Source organism: Ascaphus truei, unplaced genomic scaffold, assembly GCF_040206685.1.
Source record: "Ascaphus truei isolate aAscTru1 unplaced genomic scaffold, aAscTru1.hap1 HAP1_SCAFFOLD_729, whole genome shotgun sequence".
In the NCBI taxonomy this organism is placed as follows: Eukaryota; Metazoa; Chordata; class Amphibia; order Anura; family Ascaphidae; genus Ascaphus; species Ascaphus truei.
Window position 1 is genome coordinate 119,474 of NW_027457063.1, and position 25,580 is coordinate 145,053.

Below are 25,580 nucleotides of genomic sequence, written 5' to 3' on the forward strand. Positions count from 1 at the left end.
TACACTTGTAGCGCTATATAAACAAAGATATACATACAATTATATTACATATATCACAAAGGTTTGGTCCTGAAGAACTTTAAAGTGAACTAATGCCAGTGACATGTTCAATGGGTTACATCTAGATGATTGATGCTTTTTTACCCAAATATGACACCTTTAAGTATTTTTAAATACTGCTTCAGTTAGTGTGTAAACTTGGTGATCTGAGACCTGGGAAAGGTGTGATTTCCTCTGGCTGCACCCTTTTTTCTCGTAGCCATGTGCAGCTAGGACAGCCAAAGCCCTCTTCTATCTCCCTAGCCTTATAACGTACGTATGCATGTCTTTATTTGTATAGCGCCCCCATGTACATACAGTAGCGCTTTACAGCACCAATACAAATAGCATAATTGGATACATAAGAATATAATATGACATTAGGAAAGGAGTCCCTGCTCCGAAGAGCTTACAATTTAACTGGCAAGTAGGAAGAACCTGCAGACACAGTAGGAGTGTGTTATGGTAAGTACGACTGCAAGGAGGGATTGTAAATGTATATGAGATGTATAGTACTAGCCAAGGGAGCTACCCAAATACTTCATTAAGGGGGCCTGTATGAAGATAGGCTTTAAAGGTGGAGAGAGCCAGAGAGAGACAGTGTGGTATTGAGGGGAAGGAAATTCCAGTACACACACACACACACACACACACACACACACACACACACACACACTAATGCGGTGGGTAAAACACAAAATAACAGGTGCATTACTCCACAACCCAGAATCCTTATTTATAAAGGACTAGGGGCCTCATGCAGTAAGCGCCGATAAGGCTTTTTTCGGCATTTTTCCCCTCCCGATTCATTAAGCGCCGATAAGTGGGAATTATAGGCAACTTTTCTTCCGGAAAAAAATTTATCGGCATCCGGCTGCCGATTAGCCACTTATCGGCACTTTTTGAATCCGGCTGAATTCAGGTAGCCCCGATCAGCTCTTCGGTGCTGATCGGCACTCCAGAATGGAGAGTTTTTCGGCAATTCAGCCCGCCAACTAAAGGCCACTTCATTACCTTAGCGGCTAACCGCTAAGGCAATGAAGGGGTTAACCCACCGTGCCAGCTTTATTGTGGGTAGCGGGGGTGGGTGAAGGGGGTATTTGGCCCTTGTTGTTTGTTTTGGGCTTGCGGGGGGGGTTGCGGGTGCACTTAACCCCTTCACGACCGTAGCAGTTAATACCGCTACGGTCATGAAGGGGTTAAGCCCTCCCGCTACCCACCCGCAAGCCCTAAACAACCACTGTTGGGGCTAATACCCCCTTCACCCACCCCCACTACCCACAATAAAAAATTATCACACACACCAGCCCCACACTAAATAAATAAATAAATCTAAATAAATAAATAAATATCTCTATATAAATAAATATATATATATATATAACCCCAACAACCCCTATCATACACATATATGCACATCAATGATACTATAGGCCGGCGGGGGCCCTCGGGTGTTACCCGCAGGCCTGCAGTACCAATTATGTGCCTCCCCAAATTAATGTCAAAACACATACATACTTATAAAGAAATAACCCCCCCCCCCTTAACACATACAGTATAGTAATGGCCACAATTACTATTATCCACAAAGGGATAATAGTGAATGTGCCCATTTTAAATACATAAACAGTAATAAATACATAAAATACATATAGCACTCACCCATGCCCGGCTGGCACGATGAAGGCCATCCTCCTCTTCATCCTGCCCATGCCCCCTCCGCTGCTGCAAAACAGACACAAAAATGAAAACATCCAATGTAATGTCGCCTAACCCCTTAATCACCATAGCGGTTATTAACTGCTACAGTCATTAAGGTGTTAACCCACCCTCACCCACCACTCGGGACGCCTACATAACCTCCCACACTAACCACCCACACCCACTACCCACAAGGGAGGCCTACCCACATACCGTTGGGGAACACCCACCCCCCCACCCCCAGTACCCACAATAAAAACAATACAGTGACACACAATAAACATCATTATATTTATTATGTCTGGGAGCCCCGGGTCAGACCCACAGGTGTCTGTGGGGCCTCGGGTGGTTCCCACGGGGGTCTGGGGAACTCACGAGTGCTCACTACGTGTCCGCGGTGCCCCCACAGATGTGGGACAACCGGTTCTTCCCTGCACACTACGGGTCCGTGGTGCCCCCACGGATGTGGGATCACCGGTTCTTCCGCCCAGACTACGGGTCCACGGTGCCCCCACAGATGTGGGACCACCGGTTCTTCCCCGCACACTACGGGTCCGCGGTGCCCCCACGGATGTGGGACCACCGGTTCATCCCCACAGGTGTCACCCGTGGAACCACCAGCCTAATACCCATGAGATACCTGAGGATCCCGCAGGTGGTCTCCAGAGGTCTCACGCAGAACCTGAATGTAGAAAAAATAAACCTGGCCTATACATTCAATACATACATCCCCCCCCTCAACACCTAGAGTACAATAATGTGCAAAATAACTATTAACCAGACAGGGGAAGTCTATCCCTACTCTGATTGGCTCTAGTACCATGTGACAGGCTTTCAATGACGTCACATCCGTTCTCCCCCAAGCCTCTGTCACATGGTATACTAGAGCCAATCAGAGTTGGGATGGAGTTCCCACGCTCTGATTGGCTACCGTACCATGTGAGGCCGGTCATGTTTCTTTTCATGATGTTCTCTTAAAGGCAATTGAAGCAAAGCCATTCTGATTGGCTGTGCTTTCATTGCCTTTAAGTGACGTCATCATTTTTTTTTTCTAGGCCAAAACACATGGTTTTCACGGCCCAATCAGGGCCGTGGGAACCATGACGAAAATGTGACGTCATAGGCCTTTAAACGCCTATGTCATCTCATTTTGAAGGCAGACGCAGAGGAGGAAGGACCTCCTACAGAAGAAGAAGGCCAGGGCGTGGCTGAAGAAGACAAGAAGACCCCAGAAGAAAGCCGCAGATAGAAGAAAGAAGAATACAGATGAAGATGGATTACAAATAGAAGACCCGTGGATTGTTTTGGATTTTTATTTCAATGTTTATTATTTTATGGTTTTTTATTTTATGGGTTCCTGTGCGTGGTGGATTGGTTTGAGAGTAAGCTGTTCAACGGGAGTCGGTGAGTGGGTCAAGTAATGGTAAGGTAATGGTAAGTGAACTAAAGAAATGTATTTTATTTAACTTGTTCTTTTTTTTTTAAGCTTTTTTTACATGTGTATTTATTTATTTTTGGTATATCATTTCTTGCCGCTGTATGTATGTATGTATACAAAGGAAACTTATCAAAATGTGGCGCTCTAAGTAATCAGATATAACCAATAATAATACTATAAATAGTACAGTGATACTTATACAAATATATGGTGCAGCTGTGACCCAGTTGAGGTTTGCTCAGTCAATCCTCTTGTGGAATAGTAACGATGAAATGTCCGGGAAGCGCAATATATGTAAAAAAGAATAAAATACAATGGTGATAGTGCAATATTGTTAAGGTGAAATGGATAAACTCAAATACAGATGACACTGCTCTCAATATATACTCACAAACGTGTGAGGTTATTCAGGCACATAAAGGTATCTTTTAAGGTATTGTTGTTAGTCCTTCAGTCATCAGGAGATACAGCAGTCAATGCAGCCCCATACAGATGTACTCCCAGGGACCTTAATCAAAGATACGACTGGACATAGTGCAGACTGTATGTATAATTTATGAAGGTAAGTCAAACAAGTTTACACTCACATGGTTTCAAATAAGGATAAGCATTTAGATCTCAATGGATCTCTCCGGCCGGGTGAATGGTGTTTCAGCTCCCCCTCTCTCGTGGCGTGCGTTCCACCGGTGCGTTCCAAACACCGGAAGTGATGTCATCTGCCGCGTCCACTTCCTGGGGTTCCGGCCGTCTCAGGGATAGAGCGTCACTCTACGCGTTTCACCACATAGGTTTCATCAGGAGTGACATTCTATTGCTCAATGGTGATATATATACCCTAGATTGTGTTCTCATTGGCTGGTAATTCACCTGATTCTATTAAGGTTAATTATATATGCTTGAGACTATAATAGGACCTGAACCGGACTATCTTTCTATTGCATATACTATAGAGTCATCTACTAACAGTATTCTATTGTGAATGACACGTTTTTATAACAATTCATCATAAAATACACATCTTTTATACAATCAATTAAAATACATATATTTATTTCGTCCTCAGACCGCAATCAATGTTAAAAGATGTTTAAAAATGTTTAAAAAGTATTTGTTTATAAAATCAATTAAAAATCAATATCAAAATACAAAAATATTTAAAAATATTAAAAACAGGTATTAGAAGGGGGATGTCCCTATTCTATAGGGAAGGATATAAAGTGCATAACATTAGTTGAGTTTGGCAGAAGGCAATTTCTAAAAATGAAATAAAAAACAAAGTGTTAATTCATTAACAGTCACAGAAAAGGTTTTAAATCAAACTCTAGATTCAAACCGGACGGAGACATGGTTTTTAATTCGAACATCCAGAATGATTCTCTTTTGATTAATGCTGTGTGTCTATTTCCCCCTCTCCAATGTGGCATAACTTGCTCTATAGCTTTAAATTTTAACCCTTTCGGGTCCGCGTTATGTACCATCAGAAAGTGGTTTGGAACACTATGGGTGGTCATTTTCCTTTTTATGTTACCTATGTGTTCCAAAATGCGTGTTTTCAAGGGTCTTATAGTTTTCCCTATGTATTGTAAGCCACACTCGCATTCAATCATATAAATAACAAAATTGGATCTACAGTTTAAATGATGTTTTATATTGTATACCTTCTTAGTAATATTTGATTGAAAGGTATTTGTATTTTTACAACTGTAGTGGCAGGCCGTGCAAAATTTGCAATCAAAGAACCCTTTTGGTGGTTCTAGCCACGTGGGGTTTTTTGTAATTGGAGACCCCCTCAAAGCGCTGGGTGCTACCAGTTTTTTTATGTTTGGTGCTTTCTTGTACACCATTTGGACTCTGTCAGGGAGGGAGGTACCTATGATGGGATCATTCTTTAGAATAGACCAATGTTTATTCAGTATGTTATTTATTTTATATGCATCTCTATTGTATTGGGTAATAAAGGGTACTTTTAAATTGTCATCTCTATTAGCTTTTATCTTAGGGGTTAACATAGATTCTCTTGATACTTGTCTTGTTTTGTCTAGTGCATTAATTATGACACTGGGTTTGTAATTGCGTTCTGAAAACTTTCTGGACAAAATAACAGATTGTTCTTCATACACCTCATTATCTGTGCAATTTCTTTTAAGTCTGCAGTATTGGCCATATGGAATATTGTTTATCCATTTATTTAGATGGCAACTGGACTTCAAGATGTAATTATTAGCATCTACTTCTTTAAAGAAATTTTTTGTTTTAATCACATTGTTTTCTATATATATAGTTAAGTCCAGAAAGTTTATAGTGGTCTTACTGAAGGTGGAGGTAAATTTAAGATTTAAATCGTTGTTATTCAGATACATAAAAAAAGTGTCCAAATCCTCCAATGTACCCTTCCACACAAAGACAATATCATCAATGAACCTCCGCCATGTGACCAAATTTGCACCCAGACCCACCCAAGACCATATATATAGATCTTCCCACATGAGTAAGTTTGCATAGCTGGGTGCAAATTTGGTCCCCATGGCGGTTCCACATAATTGTAGAAAGAACTCGTCATCAAACCAGAATTAATCCTTCTAGCGCTGTTTTTTCTTCTCTAGTTAAATTATTGTGCTGCAAAAAATACCTCAAGATGGTTCCCCTTAGCAAATTTGGGAAAAAATTGTGATTGAGGTTTAAATTTCGAGACTTTATTCACTCGAAATTTAAACCTCAATCACAATTTTTTCCCAAATTTGCTAAGGGGAACCATCTTGAGGTATTTTTTCAACTTGTAACAAAAGATCTAGAATCTCTATGTAATAATAAAAATAGGCAGCACAATAATTTAACTAGAGAAGAAAAAACAGCGCTAGAAGGATTAACAACAGATAAAACAATTGTGATTAAGCCAGCAGACAAGGGGGTGTGTTGTAATTATGGATCATGAATATTATATGCAAGAATCAAAGAAAATTTTGGGAGATAGAATAACCTATCAGAAATTGAAGTCTAACCCTACAACAGCGTATAAAAAGGAACTTCAAGCCCTACTGGAGGATGGTAGGAGACTGGGAATTTTGGAGGAACATGAATATCAGTTCCTATATGTGCAGGATCCAATATTCCCGGTCTTCTACTTCCTACCAAAAATCCATAAAAATATTACACACCCCCCAGGGAGACCAATAATATCTGGGATCGGATCATTAACGGCAAACCTGTCAGAATTTATTGACAGTTATTTACAGGATAGTGTGAAAAAACAAAAATCCTATCTAAAAGATACCAGTGATGCAATTAGGGCCCTCAGGAACATAGAGTGGCAGGAGAATTACATATTGGTGACCACTGACGTAACAGCCCTGTATACATCCATACAGCACGAGGATGGCTGCAGGGCGGTACAAATGTTCCTAGAGAAAGAGGGAAAACTCCCAGGGGTACAAATAGAATTCCTCATCAGATGTATTGAGTTTGTTTTAACAAAGAATTTCTTCTGGTTTGATGACGAGTTCTTTCTACAATTATGTGGAACCGCCATGGGGACCAAATTTGCACCCAGCTATGCAAACTTACTCATGGCCATGTGGGAAGATCTATATATATGGTCTTGGGTGGGTCTGGGTGCAAATTTGGTCACATGGCGGAGGTTCATTGATGATATTGTCTTTGTGTGGAAGGGTACATTGGAGGATTTGGACACTTTTTTTATGTATCTGAATAACAACGATTTAAATCTTAAATTTACCTCCACCTTCAGTAAGACCACTATAAACTTTCTGGACTTAACTATATATATAGAAAACAATGTGATTAAAACAAAAAATTTCTTTAAAGAAGTAGATGCTAATAATTACATCTTGAAGTCCAGTTGCCATCTAAATAAATGGATAAACAATATTCCATATGGCCAATACTGCAGACTTAAAAGAAATTGCACAGATAATGAGGTGTATGAAGAACAATCTGTTATTTTGTCCAGAAAGTTTTCAGAACGCAATTACAAACCCAGTGTCATAATTAATGCACTAGACAAAACAAGACAAGTATCAAGAGAATCTATGTTAACCCCTAAGATAAAAGCTAATAGGGATGACAATTTAAAAGTACCCTTTATTACCCAATACAATAGAGATGCATATAAAATAAATAACATACTGAATAAACATTGGTCTATTCTAAAGAATGATCCCATCATAGGTACCTCCCTCCCTGACAGAGTCCAAATGGTGTACAAGAAAGCACCAAACATAAAAAAACTGGTAGCACCCAGCGCTTTGAGGGGGTCTCCAATTACAAAAAACCCCACGTGGCTAGAACCACCAAAAGGGTTCTTTGATTGCAAATTTTGCACGGCCTGCCACTACAGTTGTAAAAATACAAATACCTTTCAATCAAATATTACTAAGAAGGTATACAATATAAAACATCATTTAAACTGTAGATCCAATTTTGTTATTTATATGATTGAATGCGAGTGTGGCTTACAATACATAGGGAAAACTATAAGACCCTTGAAAACACGCATTTTGGAACACATAGGTAACATAAAAAGGAAAATGACCACCCATAGTGTTCCAAACCACTTTCTGATGGTACATAACGCGGACCCGAAAGGGTTAAAATTTAAAGCTATAGAGCAAGTTATGCCACATTGGAGAGGGGGAAATAGACACACAGCATTAATCAAAAGAGAATCATTCTGGATGTTCGAATTAAAAACCATGTCTCCGTCCGGTTTGAATCTAGAGTTTGATTTAAAACCTTTTCTGTGACTGTTAATGAATTAACACTTTGTTTTTTATTTCATTTTTAGAAATTGCCTTCTGCCAAACTCAACTAATGTTATGCACTTTATATCCTTCCCTATAGAATAGGGACATCCCCCTTCTAATACCTGTTTTTAATATTTTTAAATATTTTTGTATTTTGATATTGATTTTTAATTGATTTTATAAACAAATACTTTTTAAACATTTTTAAACATCTTTTAACATTGATTGCGGTCTGAGGACGAAATAAATATATGTATTTTAATTGATTGTATAAAAGATGTGTATTTTATGATGAATTGTTATAAAAACGTGTGATTCACAATAGAATACTGTTAGTAGATGACTCTATAGTCAATAGAAAGAGAGTCCGGTTCAGGTCCTATTATAGTCTCAAGCATATATAATTAACCTTAATAGAATCAGGTGAATTACCAGCCAATGAGAACACAATCTAGGGTATATATATCACCATTGAGCAATAGAATGTCACTCCTGATGAAACCTATGTGGTGAAACGCGTAGAGTGACGCTCTATCCCTGAGACGGCCGGAACCCCAGGAAGTGGACGCGGCAGATGACATCACTTCCGGTGTTTGGAACGCACCGGTGGAACGCACGCCACGAGAGAGGGGGAGCTGAAACACCATTCACCCGGCCGGAGAGATCCATTGAGATCTAAATGCTTATCCTTATTTGAAACCATGTGAGTGTAAACTTGTTTGACTTACCTTCATAAATTATACATACAGTCTGCACTATGTCCAGTCGTATCTTTGATTAAGGTCCCTGGGAGTACATCTGTATGGGGCTGCATTGACTGCTGTATCTCCTGATGACTGAAGGACTAACAACAATACCTTAAAAGATACCTTTATGTGCCTGAATAACCTCACACGTTTGTGAGTATATATTGAGAGCAGTGTCATCTGTATTTGAGTTTATCCATTTCACCTTAACAATATTGCACTATCACCATTGTATTTTATTCTTTTTTACATATATTGCGCTTCCCGGACATTTCATTGTATGTATGTATGTATGTCTAGATCGATATATACATACAGGGTAATAAATGATGTTGTTTTAAAAGCTTGATTTGCTGTGTTTTAAATTTGGCTATGCATAAATGTGTGTATCATGTATTTTAAAATTACATAGGTGTACTTTAGGTCAGGGTGAGGCTTGCTTTTGTATATTGTATTCTTTTTGGTACTTATATTTTATCAGAGGATAACTTGTTCTGTTCAACGATTGAATTAGTTAATTGTTTAATTGTTAGGGATGGAATGTAAATTATTTAGGGATTTAATTAATGAATGCTAATTGATTTATGGTTACTGGATTGGTTTAAATAGTATACTTGTTTGGATGTATTGGTATTTTGTTTGGAATATGTTATTGTTAACATTCATTTGCAGAATGTATATGGTACATACTGTAGATTGTATGCATCATGTATACAATGTAAATGCAATGTTTTCAGTGGCATTTGTGGCTTGTGATTGACATTTGAGGATTTTGATTGGAAGATCAGATTGGATTATTAAAGGAAATTGATTTTATTGTAGTGTGTCTGTATGGAGAAGTGGTATTTGTAGTAGAGCATGTTTTTGATAACCCTTCTACATTTATTTGTATATTAGTTCATCGTGTTGTGTGTGTATATATATATATATATCCAAAGAGAATAACCTAGGCGCAAGTGTTTGCTGTAGTAGGATCTGTGGGAAATAGCAGTAAAGACGAAGGCGCAAACAGGGATATCCTGAAAACCTGACCTGTTGGTGGCCCTTGAGGACTGGAGATAGCCACGCCTGCTCTAGAGACACAAAGGCACAGAACATATAATCTTTGATGCAGAGCAAGGTGCTTATTTCCCAAAACAGTCTGATGCGAAGATCTGCAATCAAATGTTTTGCTTGATTGCATTTGCTGTGGATGACCAGCTGTTCCACATTCGTCGTAATTTGTTCCAGATCCCAGAGTGGATACAAGGCTTGATTTTATCCTATACGCTGTGAGTGCATATCATACCTTCTGGTGGTTTAATTGTTAGAACGTACTACCCTATGTTTGTTTTTCTTGTCTCCACTTGCGCCTAGGTCATTCTCTTTGGAAATCTTTCGTTACCAGCTCGTGGAGCGGTAGACCTTTTGGCTGCAGACCGAGTCAGGGAAAGTTAGATTGTAAGGGTTTATACCCTCCAGTACATGTGGTAATTATTTTATTTATTAATTTTAGTGTGGTTGCGCTTATTGTATTTCTGTCTTATATATATATATATATATATATATATATATATATATATATATATATATATATACAGTGCTCGACAAACCCGGTCGCCCACTCGCCAGGCGCGAACGGAAATTGGCCGGTGGCCAGCTACTTTTTCCCCCTGCTCTGCGCAAATTTTTTTTTTTTTTTTTATAAATAAATACAAATATCCTCCTGGCTGATTGGCCAATTGGTCGTGACGTGGAATGGAGCCCTTCTCTGCAGGGGTAAGTAATGGCTGCTCCCTGTCTCCTGCCCGCGCTTCCCCCCTCATCCCCTCCAGTCTCCGCTCCTGTCGGGCAGGAGATGACAGCAGGGGATTTCCCCCCCTGTCCCACGGTTCCGCTCCTGTCCCTGTGGCTGCACGCGCGGGGCAGGAGATGACAGCAGGGGATTTCTCCCCCCTCCCCTGTCCCGCTTGCCCTCCGGTTCCGCTCCTGTCCTTGTGGCTGCACGCGTGGGGCAGGAGATGACAGCGGGCGATATCTCCCCCACCTCCCCTGTCCCGCTTGCCCTCCGGTTCCGCTCCTGTCCCTGTGGCTGCACGCGTGGGGCAGGAGATGACAGCGGGCGATGTCTCCCCCCCCTCCCGTCCTGGTTGCCCTACGATCCCCGCTTTCCCCCAGTGCCCGTGGCTGCTCCCGATGCCAGCAGGGGTGTTCCCCTCGGTCCCCGTGGCTGTCTCCGCTTCCCCCTCCCTTTCCGCTCCCCCCCCTCCCACAAATGTAAAAATCAATAAATAACAAAAAAATATCCTCCTGGCTGATTGGCCAATTGGCCGTGACGTGGAATGGAGCCCTTCTCTGCAGGGGTAAGTAATGGCTGCTCCTCGCGCACTCGTTCCCTGTCTCCTGCTCGCGCTTCCCCCCTCATCCCCTCAATCTCCGCTCCTGTCCCTGTGGCTGTGGCTGCTCGCGCGGGGCAGGAGATGACAGCGGGGGATTTCCACCCTGTCCCGCGTGTGCTCCGGTCCCGCTCCTGTCCCCGTGGCTGCACGCCCGGGGCAGGAGATGATAGAGGGGAATGTCGTCCCTCCCCCCCCCCCCCCCTGAACCCGCTTCCCCTCTGGTCTCTGCTCCTGTCCCCGTGGCTGCTCGCGCGGGGCAGGCTATGACAGCAGGGTTTTTCCCCCCCTCCGGTTCCGCTCCTGTGGCTGCACGCGCGGGGCAGGGGTGTTCCCTTCGGTCCCCGTGGCTGTCTCCACTCCCCCCTGACCCCCCCCCCAACGAGAGAGAGTGTGAGTGTGTGTGTATGTGTGTGTGTGTGTGTGTGTGTGTGTGTGTGTGTGTGTGTGTACACGTGTAGGACACCAGAGGTAGTCATCCCCCCAATCAGTCAGTCATCCCCCCACCCCACCCAGTCAGTCAGTCATCCCCCCACCCCACCCAGTCAGTCAGTCATCCCCCCACCCCACCCAGTCAGTCATCCCCCCACCCCACCCAATCAGTCATCCCCCCACCCCACCCAGTCAGTCATCCCCCACCCCACTCAGTCAGTAAGTCATACCCCCACCCAGTCAGTAAGTCATACCCCCCCCACCCAGTCAGTCAGTCATACCCCCCCACCCAGTCAGTCAGTCCCCCCCCCACCCAGTCAGTCACTCCCCCCCCCAGTCAGTCACTCCCCCCCCCCCACCCAGTCACTCCCCCCAACCCAGTCAGTCAAAAGTCAGTCATCCCACCCCCCTGCCCCCTGCCCAGTCACCCCACCCAGTCAGACAGTCAGTAATCCCCACCCAGTCAGACAGTCAGTAATCCCCACCCAGTCACAGTCAGTAATTCCCACCCAGTCAGACACCCCGTCACCCCACCACCCCACATCACCCCACCCAGTCACCCCATCCAATCACACAATCCCCACACCCAGTCACCCCATCCCCACACCGTCACCCCATCCCCACACCGTCACCCCATCCCCACACCCAGTCACCCCATCCCCACACCCAGTCACCCCATCCCCACACCCAGTCACCCCATCCCCACACCCAGTCACCCCATCCCCCCACAGTCACCCTCTCTCCGTCTCTCACCCTCTCTCCATCTCTCACCCTCTCTCTCGGTTTCTCCCTCTCTCGGTTTCTCCCTCACTCTCTCTCACCCTCTCTCCGTCTCTCTCTCACCCTCTCTCCGTCTCTCTCTCACCCTCTCTCCGTCTCTCTCACCCTCTCTCCGTCTCTCTCTCACCCTCTCTCCGTCTCTCTCTCACCCTCTCTCCGTCTCTCTCTCACCCTCTCTCCGTCTCTCTCTCACCCTCTCTCCTCTCTCCGTCTCTCTCACCCTCTCTCCGTCTCTCTCACCCTCTCTCCGTCTCTCTCTCACCCTCTCTCCGTCTCTCTCTCACCCTCTCTCCGTCTCTCTCTCACCCTCTCTCCTCTCTCCGTCTCTCTCACCCTCTCTCTCCGTCTCTCTCACCCTCTCTCTCCGTCTCTCTCACCCTCTCTCTCCGTCTGTCTCACCCTCTCTCTCCGTCTCTCTCACCCTCTCTCTCCGTCTGTCTCACCCTCTCTCTCCGTCTGTCTCACCCTCTCTCTCCGTCTATCTCACCCTCTCTCTGTCTCACCCTCTCTCTGTCTCACCCTCTCTCTGTCTCACAATCTGGATCTGGATATTTTATTTACCCTGTATATCTTAACTGCCCTATACTACACCGAAATAACCTATACTGCTTTCTTCCAAATCTGATTCAAGCTTCACACGGAAGACATCGGAACCCCCCCTAACCCAGAAGACAGGTAGGGAACACCTCCCCTCCAATGTATAACATTGCGGAAATGAGGTACCTGGACATTGAGGGTCTGCGGATCAGGTAAGATCCCAGGTGGGATTGCTGCTTTAAATATTGTGAAGCAGGGGCATCCAGGCACTAGTTAAGGGGTGCAGGAAACTAGTCATTCACATCTGGCTTTTTTTTCTAGATTCGACATTTATACACACACACACACACACACATATACACACACACGGACTAATTGTAGTATAATGTAATACAATAAATAAACTTATGTCAAAAACGAATGTTCTTACTAGGAATTGATTACATTTATTTCATTTATGGTTTTTTTTAAATGCGGGGCTGGGGGCGGGATTGGAGGCGGGGTTGGGGGCGGGACTAGAGGCGGGGTTGGGGCGGGACTACGTGGCGAGTAGATTTTTTGGTTCGGCGAGTAGATTTTTGGGTGATTTGTCAAGCACTGTATATATATATATATATATATATATATATATATATATATATAAAATTAAATAATAAATAGATGATACCGTTCTATGGCTAACGAAATGCTTTTATTTGTGCGAGCTTTCGAGATACACTGATCTCTTCTTCCGGCGATGTTACAATGAATGAAGCAAGCAAAGGGAATACTTAAAAACAGTGTCTCTTGGAATATTATCTGTGCTTGTCCTTCCCCGGGTGTGGATGAGATTTATGGCTAGAGGTGTTAAATGGTTCCTGAAAGAAAGTGATGTAAGAGTGTGTTTGTGTATCTGTGTGAATATAAATGAATGGAGAGCCCACAGTGTAAACAGGGCTTTACAAAAGGTGTGTGTGGAGTGGGAGTTAATAAAAATGGTGTGGGTAGGTGTGGAAATGTGGGAGATAGTAGCATAACTAAAAGTGTGTTGATACTATGTGGTCCCTATTGGTGAATAGGGATGGAAAAACAAGGAGTATTGGTATCTGTAAGAGACAGCTGTGTGTGCATACATATAGCACAGTATGTACAGACATGGTCTTTAGCGCTCATGGGAAGAGAGTTCACTTGTGTCAGTAATGACTCATAAAATTTCGATCTCTGTTTAGGCCACCGTTAAGTGTCCCGAAATGTTGCATACATTTGTATTCATGCAACCGTCTCTCTTTCGGTGTTTTAAGATTACCTTTGAGTATGGCAACCCTCAGATCGTTCACCTTATGGCCAGAGTCAGAGAAATGTTCGCCGACAGGACTGTCTCTTGTTCCGCGTGTGATGCTGTGGCGATGCAGGTTCATTCTCTTGTTTAGCCCCTGCCCCGTCTCACCTATGTAGTAGCAGCCTCCTGGGCATTTCATGCACATGATGAGATTCACGACATTGCTGGATATATCTCTGTTTATATATATAGATATAGATATAGATATAGATAGATATATAGTAAGAGAAAGAGAGAAAAAGCCCCAAACAAAAGCACTCTAGTATAGCACTTCAAAGTACAAATACACAAAATCTTTATTGAATAACTGTCACAGAGCAAAAAATATAAAAGAAAGCAAAGAATAATTAAAACAAGGCATGGATCCCCTGTGCGTAAAACTTGACATAAATCCTCCAACAATTAAATCCAAATAGGAAAAAAACGTGAGCATACAGTTGTATTTGCATATTTGCTTTCCTGTGAAGGGGTTTTGTCACTTTTTTTACTCACCATAACTTAACTCAGTATTATGGTATAGCCTATCCCATAGCCTCTTTGCATACCCAGTTAAAATCAACCCCACACTGATGAGACCCATCAAGGTCGAAACAGCTGTCTGTGGGTGGTTTTCTGGGTATGCACCTTAACCCTGGCTGTGCTCAAAGCTGTGACCATGCAGCAAGCTTAAGCCTATAGGGAACCATGTTAAAAATGGTTTTTGAGGCAAAAAGTGACACTGTGTGCTCATTTGCATGTCATTTCCCAGAATCCCTTGCTGCAGTGGAAGTGCTGTATGCTGGGTGATAATGGGGAAAGGCGGGGTTGCAGACCTGCCTAAGACATGCAGATGAGCATACTGTTGTATTTGCATATTTGTTTTCCTGTGGAGGGTTTTTGTCACTTTTTTTACTCACCATAACTTAACTCAGTATTATGGTATATATATATATATATATATTGTGGGTGGTTTTCTGGGTATGCACCTTAACCCTGGCTGTGCTCAAAGCTGTGACCATGCAGCAAGCTTAAGCCTATAGGGAACCATGTTAAAAATGGTTATTGAGGCAAAAAGTGACACTGTGTGCTCATTTGCATGTCATTTCCCAGAATCCCTTGCTGCAGTGGAAGTGCTGTATGCTGGGTGATAATGGGGAAAGGTGGGGTTGCAGACCTGCCTAAGACATGCAGATGAGCATACAGCTATATTTGCATATATATATATATATATATATATATATATATATATATATATATATATATATATATATATATATATATATATATAGCTGTGACCATGCAGCAAGCTTAAGCCTATAGGGAACCATGTATAAAATGGTTTTTGAAGCAGAAAGTGGCACTGTGTGCTCATTTGCATATCATTTCCCAGAATCCCTTGCTGCAGTGGAAGTGCTGTGTGCTGGGAGATAGTGGTGAAAGGCGGGGTTGCAGACCTGCCTAAGACATGCAAATGAGCATACAGTATATTTACATTTGCTAAATGCTTTGCTGTGAAGGGTTTTTGTCACTTTTTTTTAACTCACCATAACTTAACTCAGTATGGTAAACCCCATCCTTTCGCTTCATTGCGTAGCCAGTTAACCAACCCCACACTGATGAGACCCATTAAGGTCGAAACAGCTGTCTGTGGGTGGGTTTTCTGGCTATGCATCTTAACACTGGCTGTGCTCAAAGCTGTGACCATGCAGCAAGCTTAAGCCTATAGGGCTCACTCCGCCTCAGGCCAATGAGATGGCTCCCTTGGCCCACCCGCCCCCGCACACCTCTCATTGGCCGGTGTGGTCTAACAGTATATACACACACATGTCTCACCCCTCCGGATTGCCCGCCCCCCACGGCTCTCATTGGCCGGTGTACTCTAACCCAGGGGTCCCCAACCCCTGGCCACACTGCTGCTGCTGCTGCTGCTGCCTGAGGTGAGGTATTGCTGGGGAGGGGGAGGGGGAGGGGGAGGGGGGGGAGTGTTTGACCCCCCCAGCTCCGTTTTTGACCCCCTCCCAGCTTCGTTTTTGAGCCCTCCCCCAGCTCCGTTTTTGACCCCCTCCAGCTCCGTTTTTTACGCCCTCCCCCAGCTTCGTTTTTGACCCCTCACCAGCTCTGTTTTTGACCCCTCCACCAGCTCCATTTTTGACCCCTCCCCCAGCTCCGTTTTTGACCCCTCCCCCAGCTCTGTTTTTGACCCCTCCCCCAGCTCCGTTTTTGACCCCTCCCCAGCTCGGTTTTTGACCCCTCAGCTGCATTTTTGACCCCCCCTCCCCACCCCCCCGACATACAGTAGAGGCAACGTTTATTCTAAAATTTGCTGTAAACTAGCCGGGTTACATTCTGGTTATGTGCTGGGTATATGCTGGGTATGTTCTGGGCTAGTTTGAGGCACGTTTAAGGCATTTCTGCATTGACTAACGACCCATAGGATTAACACAGCAGGGATCCCTGGCAGTCCAATTCAGTTTGAATGGGACTGCCAGGGACCCCCGCTGTTAAGTTGAATTGCCATTAATCAATGCAGAAATGCTGGGGCTAGTTTAAGGAAAGTTTAAGGCATGTATTCAGAATGTACCTGGGTGTTTCCTGGGTCTTTTGGGGAATTAGCCACTGGTTTTTGTTCGAATAAGAGTTGCCTCTACTGTACACAGTCACAGACAAACTGACACACACAGTGACAGACACACTGACACACACAGGAACAGACACACAGTGACACCCCCCCTTGCCTCCTGCCTCCCCCTCTCCCCTGCCTCCTCCCCCACCCCTGCCTTCCCCCCCCACCCCTGCCTTCCCCCCCCCACCCCTGCCTTCCCCCCCCCACCCCTGCCTTCCCCCCCCTCTCCTGCCTTCCCCCCCGCCCCTGCCTTCCCCCCGCCCCTGCCTTCACCCCTGCCCCTGCCTTCCCCCCCGCCCCTGCCTTTCACCCCCCTCCCGCCCCTGCCTTTCACCCACCCGCCGCACTCATGCCTCTGCCTTTCACCCACTTGCCGCCAGCACTCCCGCCGCCTCTGCCTTTCAGCCACCCGCCACCTCACACCCCTGCGCCCCACAGCCGCCGCCCTCACTCAGACACCTGCCGCCTTTCACCCACCTGACACTCGACACACACCCGCCGCCTCCCACCCCTATGCACCGACATCACTGACTAGCCGCCACACCCACTCACCACCCACCCGGCGCCTCCCGCCTCACACCCACCCGCCACACTCACACCCCTATGCACCGACATCACTGACCAGCCGCCGCACACACTCACCAGACACCCGCCGCCTCACACCCGCTCACACCCTAGCGGGACTCCACTACCCACCCGCCACCCGTACTGAACACACCCGATGCCTCACACCCACCCTAGCGGTACACACACCTCACATTTTTACATCACCAAAATATACATTGTACTGTGGTGTGTTTACAATAAACCATTTTTAAACAACAATATCGTATTACATTTTCTTCCATGTTTCTTTTCAACTATTTATAAATAATAATACCTATTACGGATTTACATCCCGGGCAATGCCGGGTATATCAGTATATCTATATATATATATATATATATATATATATATATATATATATATATATATATATATATATGTAACGGTATTTCTGGCCCGGCCTGACCCACCCAATCTCACATTGGCCCCTGTGGTCTAACCGGTCCCCATTACAGTGTGGTAGTGTCTGGTGGTGCACCTGTTGGCAACAGGACTCCTGAGTCTCCCGCATGATGGTGTGTGGGGATGACCCGTCCAGACAGGCAGCTGAGGTAGTGTGCTGAGTCCTACCTAGTTCCAGTGCAGCGCCTCCACCTCATCAGGGTCCCTTCGGTCACTTGGGGATGGTCCTGGTGAGGAACTCCTCGGTGGTGCAGCCCCCTGTGCAATCACTCGACTCTTACACACGAGGGTTTCTGTGATCAGCTTCATCTTTATTGATACGGTGGGCTAGCTGCCCTCCACAATGGGGTGTCTCTAGCCCATCATGGTGCCCGTGCTTCCCTTCAAAAGGTATGTCACCTTGATCAGGGATTCCCTATCCCAGCCGGGATATCTTTATTCTGCGCCAGGTCCCTGGACACAGACTCCTACTGCAGCTATTAGAACATAACTGTCTTGACTACTTGAACTTGAACTTGACAGAACTGCTCAGAACTAACCAGAACTCCTCCTCCACTCAGCAGAACTCAGAACTAACCTTTAGACACAGTGCTGTGCCTTATGTACACTCTGGGGGCTGACACAACTCTGACATCACCAACCAGGGAGTCAGAGTCTGTGACCACTCCCATCCTTACACAGGGCACATCACCAGGGTGTGAGGGCAAACCTCCATAATTACTGCTGGCATGCCCACAACTTACCAGGCCTCAGGCTAAGGCCCCGCTCCCAGAGTCAGCGCACCCGCACTGCTGACAGGCGGTGCGCTGAGATACACAGACCGCGATATGCGGTCTGTAGGGAGCCGGAGCGGGAGGTGGGCGGGTGTTGGGCGGTTTGACAGGGAGGGGGGGCGTGGCTTGAGCGGAGGGACCCGCTACTCTCCCCCCCCCCCTCCCTCCACGGACTCGGGCTGGAGCTGGAGCTTCTGAGGGTAAGTATTAAACACACACACACGCAGGCACTCATACATACATACACACACACACACACACACAGGCAGGCACTCACGCACTCATACACACACACACACACACACACACACAGACAGAGGCAGGCACTCACGCACTCGGGCACACACATACACACACAGACAGGCACGCACACACACAGACAGGCACTCACCTGCTTTCACTCCACACTCCTCCCCGCTCCCCGAAGCCTCTCCTCCTCCCGAAGCCTCCCCTCCCCATTGGCTCACAGCCACACACGTCACGCGTCAAAGCTAGAAAACACCATTCTCTGGTGTCTCCAGCGGCTGACGCGCGACAGCGTGTAGTCAGCTGTGCCGCCAGTGGGGACCGGGACCGGCTCGCGAGGATTCCCCTGCTGGTGGGGAACTCGCTACATTGCCGCCCGCGCCAACGAGCGCAGCGGGACCGAGGCCTTACTGTCAGCAGGAGAGATGACTGTAGCCATTTTACATGACCGCTACATATATATATATATATATATATATATATATGGACTAACAAAACAAGAAAAAGCAGCGCCTAAGGGGTATTACAAGTGTTTGAAAATATACAATATATTATTTAAAAAATATATATATATAATGAATACATGTGCTATAAGTGTCACACTGACATATTCAATGTGTAAGTGCCTGTGCATAAATTAATTTAAGTGCTTATTATTTAAATGACCTAAAATTCACACAATACAATATTGACAAAAAGAGAAACTAATAAAAATAAATTAAAGTGATAACCAGTCCTTCAAAGATAGTTCATTAATAAAAATGGTGACGTCTGTAGAGGGGTCTCCGGCTGCTCTCAGAAGGGTAAACCACATCCTATGGAATCTGTAGAAAAAAGAGAGGAGAGAGCGCACGCCCCATAGTATAAAACTGTATATTTAACGGTGGGAAGGGGGAGGGGGGGGGGGGGGAAATACACTCACAAAGGTACAAGTGTTAAAAGCATTTCGTGATAATATCACCACCACCCGGTATCAATACTTTCATCAGACGTCCGTCAGTCTCTGCAAGATGAGGAGTTCGTGATCATCTGAGTATTCGGGTTGTGAGAGGTGTATCACCGAAGTCGTGCTGGAATCCCAGAGAAACTCCCTGCTGGATGGCCTCCGTAGTGTTGGGCGCACGAACCGGCCTGTTCTTGCGCACGCGTGATGACGTAATGTCCGTACGTTTGCGTGATGACGCTCCCTGACGCGTTTCGTCACTCTCGGGCGACTTTGTCAAAGGGTAGTGGAGAGGGGTTGAACGCTTGAATAGTGACGTAACAGCCCCTTGAACCAGCTGGGTCTGAAAGGTGAGTGTATAATAGTCAAATCTCCCTCCAGGTCTGAATCCACGGAACCAGTGGGATGGATGGACAGCTCGAAATTGTCAATGAGTTCTTGTGATCCAGTGGTGGAACCCGACTCCCTTAGTAAAGAAGAGGAGATGCAGGAAGAATTATGCTGTGAGGCATAATTATATATATATATATATATATATATATATATATATATATATATATATATATATATATATATATATACATACATACATACATACATACATACATACATACATACACACACACACACACACACACACACACACACGTAGATGGGATGATGGGATCATGAAGCGAGAATGAAACACGTGTTGGGGCGTCTATTTTTCCCTGACTCCCCGGCGGATGGACCCCTCAATTGGAAGATCTTTACCCTTTGGACATTTTACTATCACAGTGTGGTACGGATGGTCTCATGGACTATGGTAACTGATGTGAACTGTTAACCATTGTTGATCCCATACTAACAGTCTCCTTTTGGTACTATGCCTGGTTTGCCTTGATTATACCAACTGCATTTACGGTGTATGTATATATAGCCCTGGTAGGTTTGGGCTATTATTCTGTCCTCCTTTTGTGCAATAATCCCTGGTAACAGTAGGTTTGCCAGGAGTTAAGATGGGTTCTCCCCACTCACTGCAAATCAGTGAGGCAGAGAAAGCAGTGCAGTCAGGCCTGTGTCCAATAAGGGACAGGGGCGGGCTCTTGTTGTATCTGTCTTAATGATCTGCATTTCCTGTATTGAGTCAGTTGCTCCTACCCTGAGAGGATCTGAGTCTTACCTAACCGAGCTGTCAGGGACCTGGCAGGCTTGAGGCCCTCCCCCTGGGAGAGGCTGGTAGACTTTTCCCACTACTCTGATAGGGGGTAGTGGAAGAGCTAGGCCTGCTTCCAGGGTCCTGACTGGGAGTGAAAGGCCAAAGTCATCCTGAGGGAGAACTCCTGAGAAGTACTGCTGTGACTGTGTATGCTGTACAGTGTGCTGCAGAGGAAATAAAGTGTTCCTGATTATAAAGAAGCGGTTGTGAGACTGGAATCTCTCATCCCTGAGTGGGACGTTCTATTCCAGGGATTCCACCCCATATCCTGGGGCCTGCAATAGATGGAGGCACTGTCACCATGAGTACGTACTGGGTATGTCCCCAGAAGCCTGTCCTGACCTTCCCCATAATACCATCAAGCGGAAGACTCAGGAGTCCTGTAAGCCAACAGGTGCGCCACACTATTATGCCTTGTAACCAGAGTAGTATTTGGCCTACGAGACCCTATTTGCGATTGGGTGGGGGAATACCCGTTACAATTGGAGGCACTGCTGAGATAATCAGGACAGGCTTTCAGCGACGCAAAACAGAAAGATTGAAAGTATGCTTCCAGAACCAGTGCTGCTGAAAGGGGGAAGTCTAGGGGTAGTCAGGAGAACGAAAAAACCTTGCAAAGCACGCCCTAGACTGCTCTAAAGGGTGAATAGATCTGGAGACAAGGCTATTGCTGTTCTAGTCAAACCTGAGGTGGGTAGTCAGGATGCCTAGGGGGTGGCCTGGTTAACGCAGTTAAGAGGGACCCCTGGATAGGATCCACAATACTGGCAGCCAAGAGGGGGAGACACAAGAGTACTGCACAGGGAAGAGCCCAGAGTACTACTAGCCAGTAGCCAGACTATGAACCGCAGAGCACGTGTAATGGACTGTTATCGTGTGCAGTATACAAAGAAAGAGTTTTGCCTAGCCTGGGGTATGCCGAGTTCACCACTTGCCAGAGGCTACATGTATTGCAGTGTTCACAAGAGAGCGAGTTCCCTGCCAAACAGTGAGGGTTGTGCTACAGTGAAAATTGTGGGTTCACCTAAGATGGCGGCTGCTATATGCGATAGTGCACCGCGCAGTGCGAAGAAGCTAAAATGGCGTTTCCCGCCGAGTCTGGATGACGCACGTGCTGCGTGCAAAAAGACTGTGAGCAGATTATTTGCAGAGATTTGGCCGGGTCTGGCGCGAAAGCTAGAGCCCCGCCTATGTGCAGGAAGTGGCACGAAAGCAGGAGCCGCGGCCCCCTGCCCTGTGACTGGCTCAGCGAAGAGTCTACATCATGAGGTAACACCCAGTGACCCTCCTCTAATCTCCACCAGAGGGAGGGGTCACAGTGAAAGCCAGAGTCACGCCTTACTACCGAGTGCCCCTCCTCTAATTTCCACCAGAGGGAGGGGGCACAATGAGAGACAATCCCAGAGCTTTACCCAAACTGAAGGAGGAGCTGGATGCGAGCTGCCGCAACCTCAGACTGATGGAACATGGCCGGCCAGAGGAGTGAGCTACCCCTTTCTTTTGTGCCCGTGTATACATAAAGTAAGAGCAGGCGATATGGACTTTGCCTATTACTCGCTGCCAGAAGGTTTCCTGGATGTACTCACTTTTGGGATCACCAGCTTGCGGTGTTTGGGCCCTGACTGTGCATGCCTGGGAGAAGACCTTGTTTGGGGGGCTATTTTCTTTGTGAATGGGGCAAGCCATCTTGTGTCTAGTCCGCTAATGCCTACCATTGGGGTGTACCAAGCCCCGACGACTGAGACAAGGCCCGAGCCGGTTCCAGAGACCGCAACCCAAATGCTACCGGGTGAGGTGATCGAACCTGACGAGGCCAGAGCCGGTCCTCTGGTGTCAGCAAAGCCTGATGACCCAGCGGTTATGCTATGCGATGTGGGCCATGTCGATGCTACCCATGCGGAGGGCCCGTGCGCCCCAACAAACGTTCCAGGGGGTCTGTGCACCCCAGTTCCAGAAGCGGAACTCACGATGGTGGAACCCAAGGAAGAGACAGTGACTGTCCAGGGAGGATGGGGATCGCTATCGCTGGTGGCGCAGAAGCGGGACCACTTCGTGCCGAATGCCGCCAGTGACTGCGAGGGGCCCCAATGTCATTCCCCTGTGGGGATGTCCCTACCTGCATCATCAGACGAAAGCGTGATAGCAGTTCAGCGGGGGTGAGGTGCCTACTGGCGGACCCCTACAGCGGTGCTGCAAGAAGAGAGCCACTTACCTGTGATGTGGAGCGGGCTCCAATGGAGGAGGCCTTAGAAGAGGCCCCGACCAAGGCTGCGGCGGAGGAGTCCGGAGATGAGGCCCATCCCAGCTCCTACTTCCGCATGAAAGACAGCGTCGAGCTCCTGGTACCCCGTCCTGCGGATGACGTACTTCCTGTGCGGGACCGGACACAAGATGACACGACCTCGCGAGAGGATGACGTCATTTACAAGGCGACCTCCGGAGCTGACTGGGACTGTGCTGCGACCGCTCCTGTGAGTAGCGTCCTCTCCAGGCGAGAAATGGACCACTACATTTACAGGGTGGTAGACCAAGGGAAATGTTGGCCTGTCGTGGCTGCGTCCAAGCAACCAACGTCCCCCGCGGTAGGCCGTGGCCTAGCTGAAGCCAAGGACTTTGCCCCGGACACTGTTGCTTCCTATGCCCCAGTCTCTGGCCCCATTACCCCTGCCATTGCCCCAGTCCCATCTGATTCGGATTTCAGATACAGTCACCACGGGTCACTGGGTGAACAGGGGGTCCCCAAGCCATTCACTGATTACAAGGACTGGGTGGGTTTGGTTCAGGACTCTGGGGAATTGGGTAATGATGTTGTTCATATTGTACCTCCAGTGTCTGACAGAGTTGTCAGAAATCACCAAAAGTCATTACTTTATTTTCACCACTCAGTAGAGGGGGGAATTGAGTTTGAAATGGGTTCCACTGATGAGGATAGGGGATGTAGTTCTGATAATGAAGAAAGGGAGCCTTACATCTCCAGGAGATGCCTTAAGAAAGTGTATGGGCATGATCCTCTCCGACCATTAGCACCCATGTCTAAATTATGGGATGATTGTAGGTGTCCAGTATGCCACCCCGAGTGTTATGGTACTTCTGCTCCAAACCCAGTGGACCATGCTGTGCGCAGGCCACCCTAAGAGGGTATAGCTAGTACAAGTGAATACATATCCTGAGGGTAGTAAAGGAACCTGATCTCAGGTATTAATGTTAGTAGCAGATTCTCCACGTTGGGGTAATCCTAGTTTTTTGTGTCACCATCTAAGGAGGGTGTATAACCTGCAAATGTAATAACACTGTATTATGGTGAATAATATGTCATGTTATTTTGTTTTGTACAGGTTGTTCACCTGCAGGATTGACCCGCAAATTTAGGTCCAAGTGAGGACCATTAGATTCCACCAGAGGGAGAGTATAGCCCTGGTAGGTTTGGGCTATTATTCTGTCCTCCTTTTGTGCAATAATCCCTGGTAACAGCAGGTTTGCCAGGAGTTAAGATGGGTTCTCCCCACTCACTGCAGAGCAGAGAGGCAGAGAAAGCAGTGCAGTCAGGCCGGTGTCCAATAAGGGACAGGGGCAGGTTCGTGTTGTATCTGTCTTAATGATCTGCATTTCCTGTATTGAGTCAGTTGCTCCTTCCCTGAGAGGATCTGAGTCTTACCTAACCGAGCTGTCAGGGACCTGGCAGGCTTGAGGCCCTCCCCCTGGGAGAGGCTGGTAGACTTTTCCCACTACTCTGATAGGGGTTAGTGGAAGAGCTAGGCCTGCTTCCAGGGCCCTGACTGGGAGTGAAAGGCCATGGTCATCCTGAGGGAGAACTCCTGAGAAGTACTGCTGTAACTGTGTATGCTGTACAGTGTGCTGCAGAGAAAATAAAGTGTTCCTGATTATAAAGAAGCGGTTGTGAGACTGGAATCTCTCATCCCTGAGTGGGAAGTTCTATTCCAGGGATTCCACCCCATATCCTGAGGCCTGCAATAGATGGAGGCACTGTCACCGTGAGTACGTACTGGGTATGTCCCCAGAAGCATGTCCTGACCTTCCCCATAATACCATCAAGCGGGAGACTCAGGAGTCCTGTAAGCCAACAGGTGCGCCACACTATTATGCCTTGTAACCAGAGTAGTATTTGCCCTAGGAGACCCTATTTGCGATTGGGTGGGGGAATACCCGTTACATATATATCATATGTATTTGACATCAGCATGTATTAGGCAATTTGGTGCATGTGTTATCTATGCTTGCTGTGTGGTTTTATATTTACTTGGGGTGAAGCCGGCCTTGTAGGCTCAAGGGGTTATTGTTAACCCCTTGTTCTACATATATTTTGTGCTTATAGGCTTTTTTCCCTTGCCTTGTGTATTAGGGGTCCATCAGTATCTTCATAGCGGATTTCCCCTGTCTGATACATATTCTATCACAGGAGGATGTCAGGGTTTGTTTTAATATTTTTTGTATTTTATGTTTGATTATTTGTGCTGTTAAATAAATCATAATTTTCTTTGATATTTGTTCTGAGTATACTTGAGTGCTGAGTTGGGACGCTTTTCTTTTTCTTTTCATTGTTATATTACTTCTAGTCCATAGCACCGTTAGTGGTTATTATATTACTAATTTACGTACTCATTATTTGCTTAGTCTGTTGCAGGCAGTTTATCTTGTTGATAGAGATATAGATATAGATCTATA

At 46.1% G+C, this 25,580-nt stretch overlaps 1 protein-coding gene across 1 annotated transcript in view; it reads right to left on the bottom strand.

Moving 5' to 3' along the window:
- The window catches only part of LOC142486086 (importin-8-like), a 35,323-nt gene extending 12,740 nt beyond the window's left edge, over positions 1-22,583 (bottom strand). The window contains exon 1 of the mRNA XM_075584743.1: positions 22,452-22,583. Within this exon, the coding sequence (XP_075440858.1) occupies positions 22,452-22,583 (132 nt within the window). The remainder of the gene's footprint in view (positions 1-22,451) is intronic.
- Positions 22,584-25,580: the final 2,997 nt, after the last annotated feature.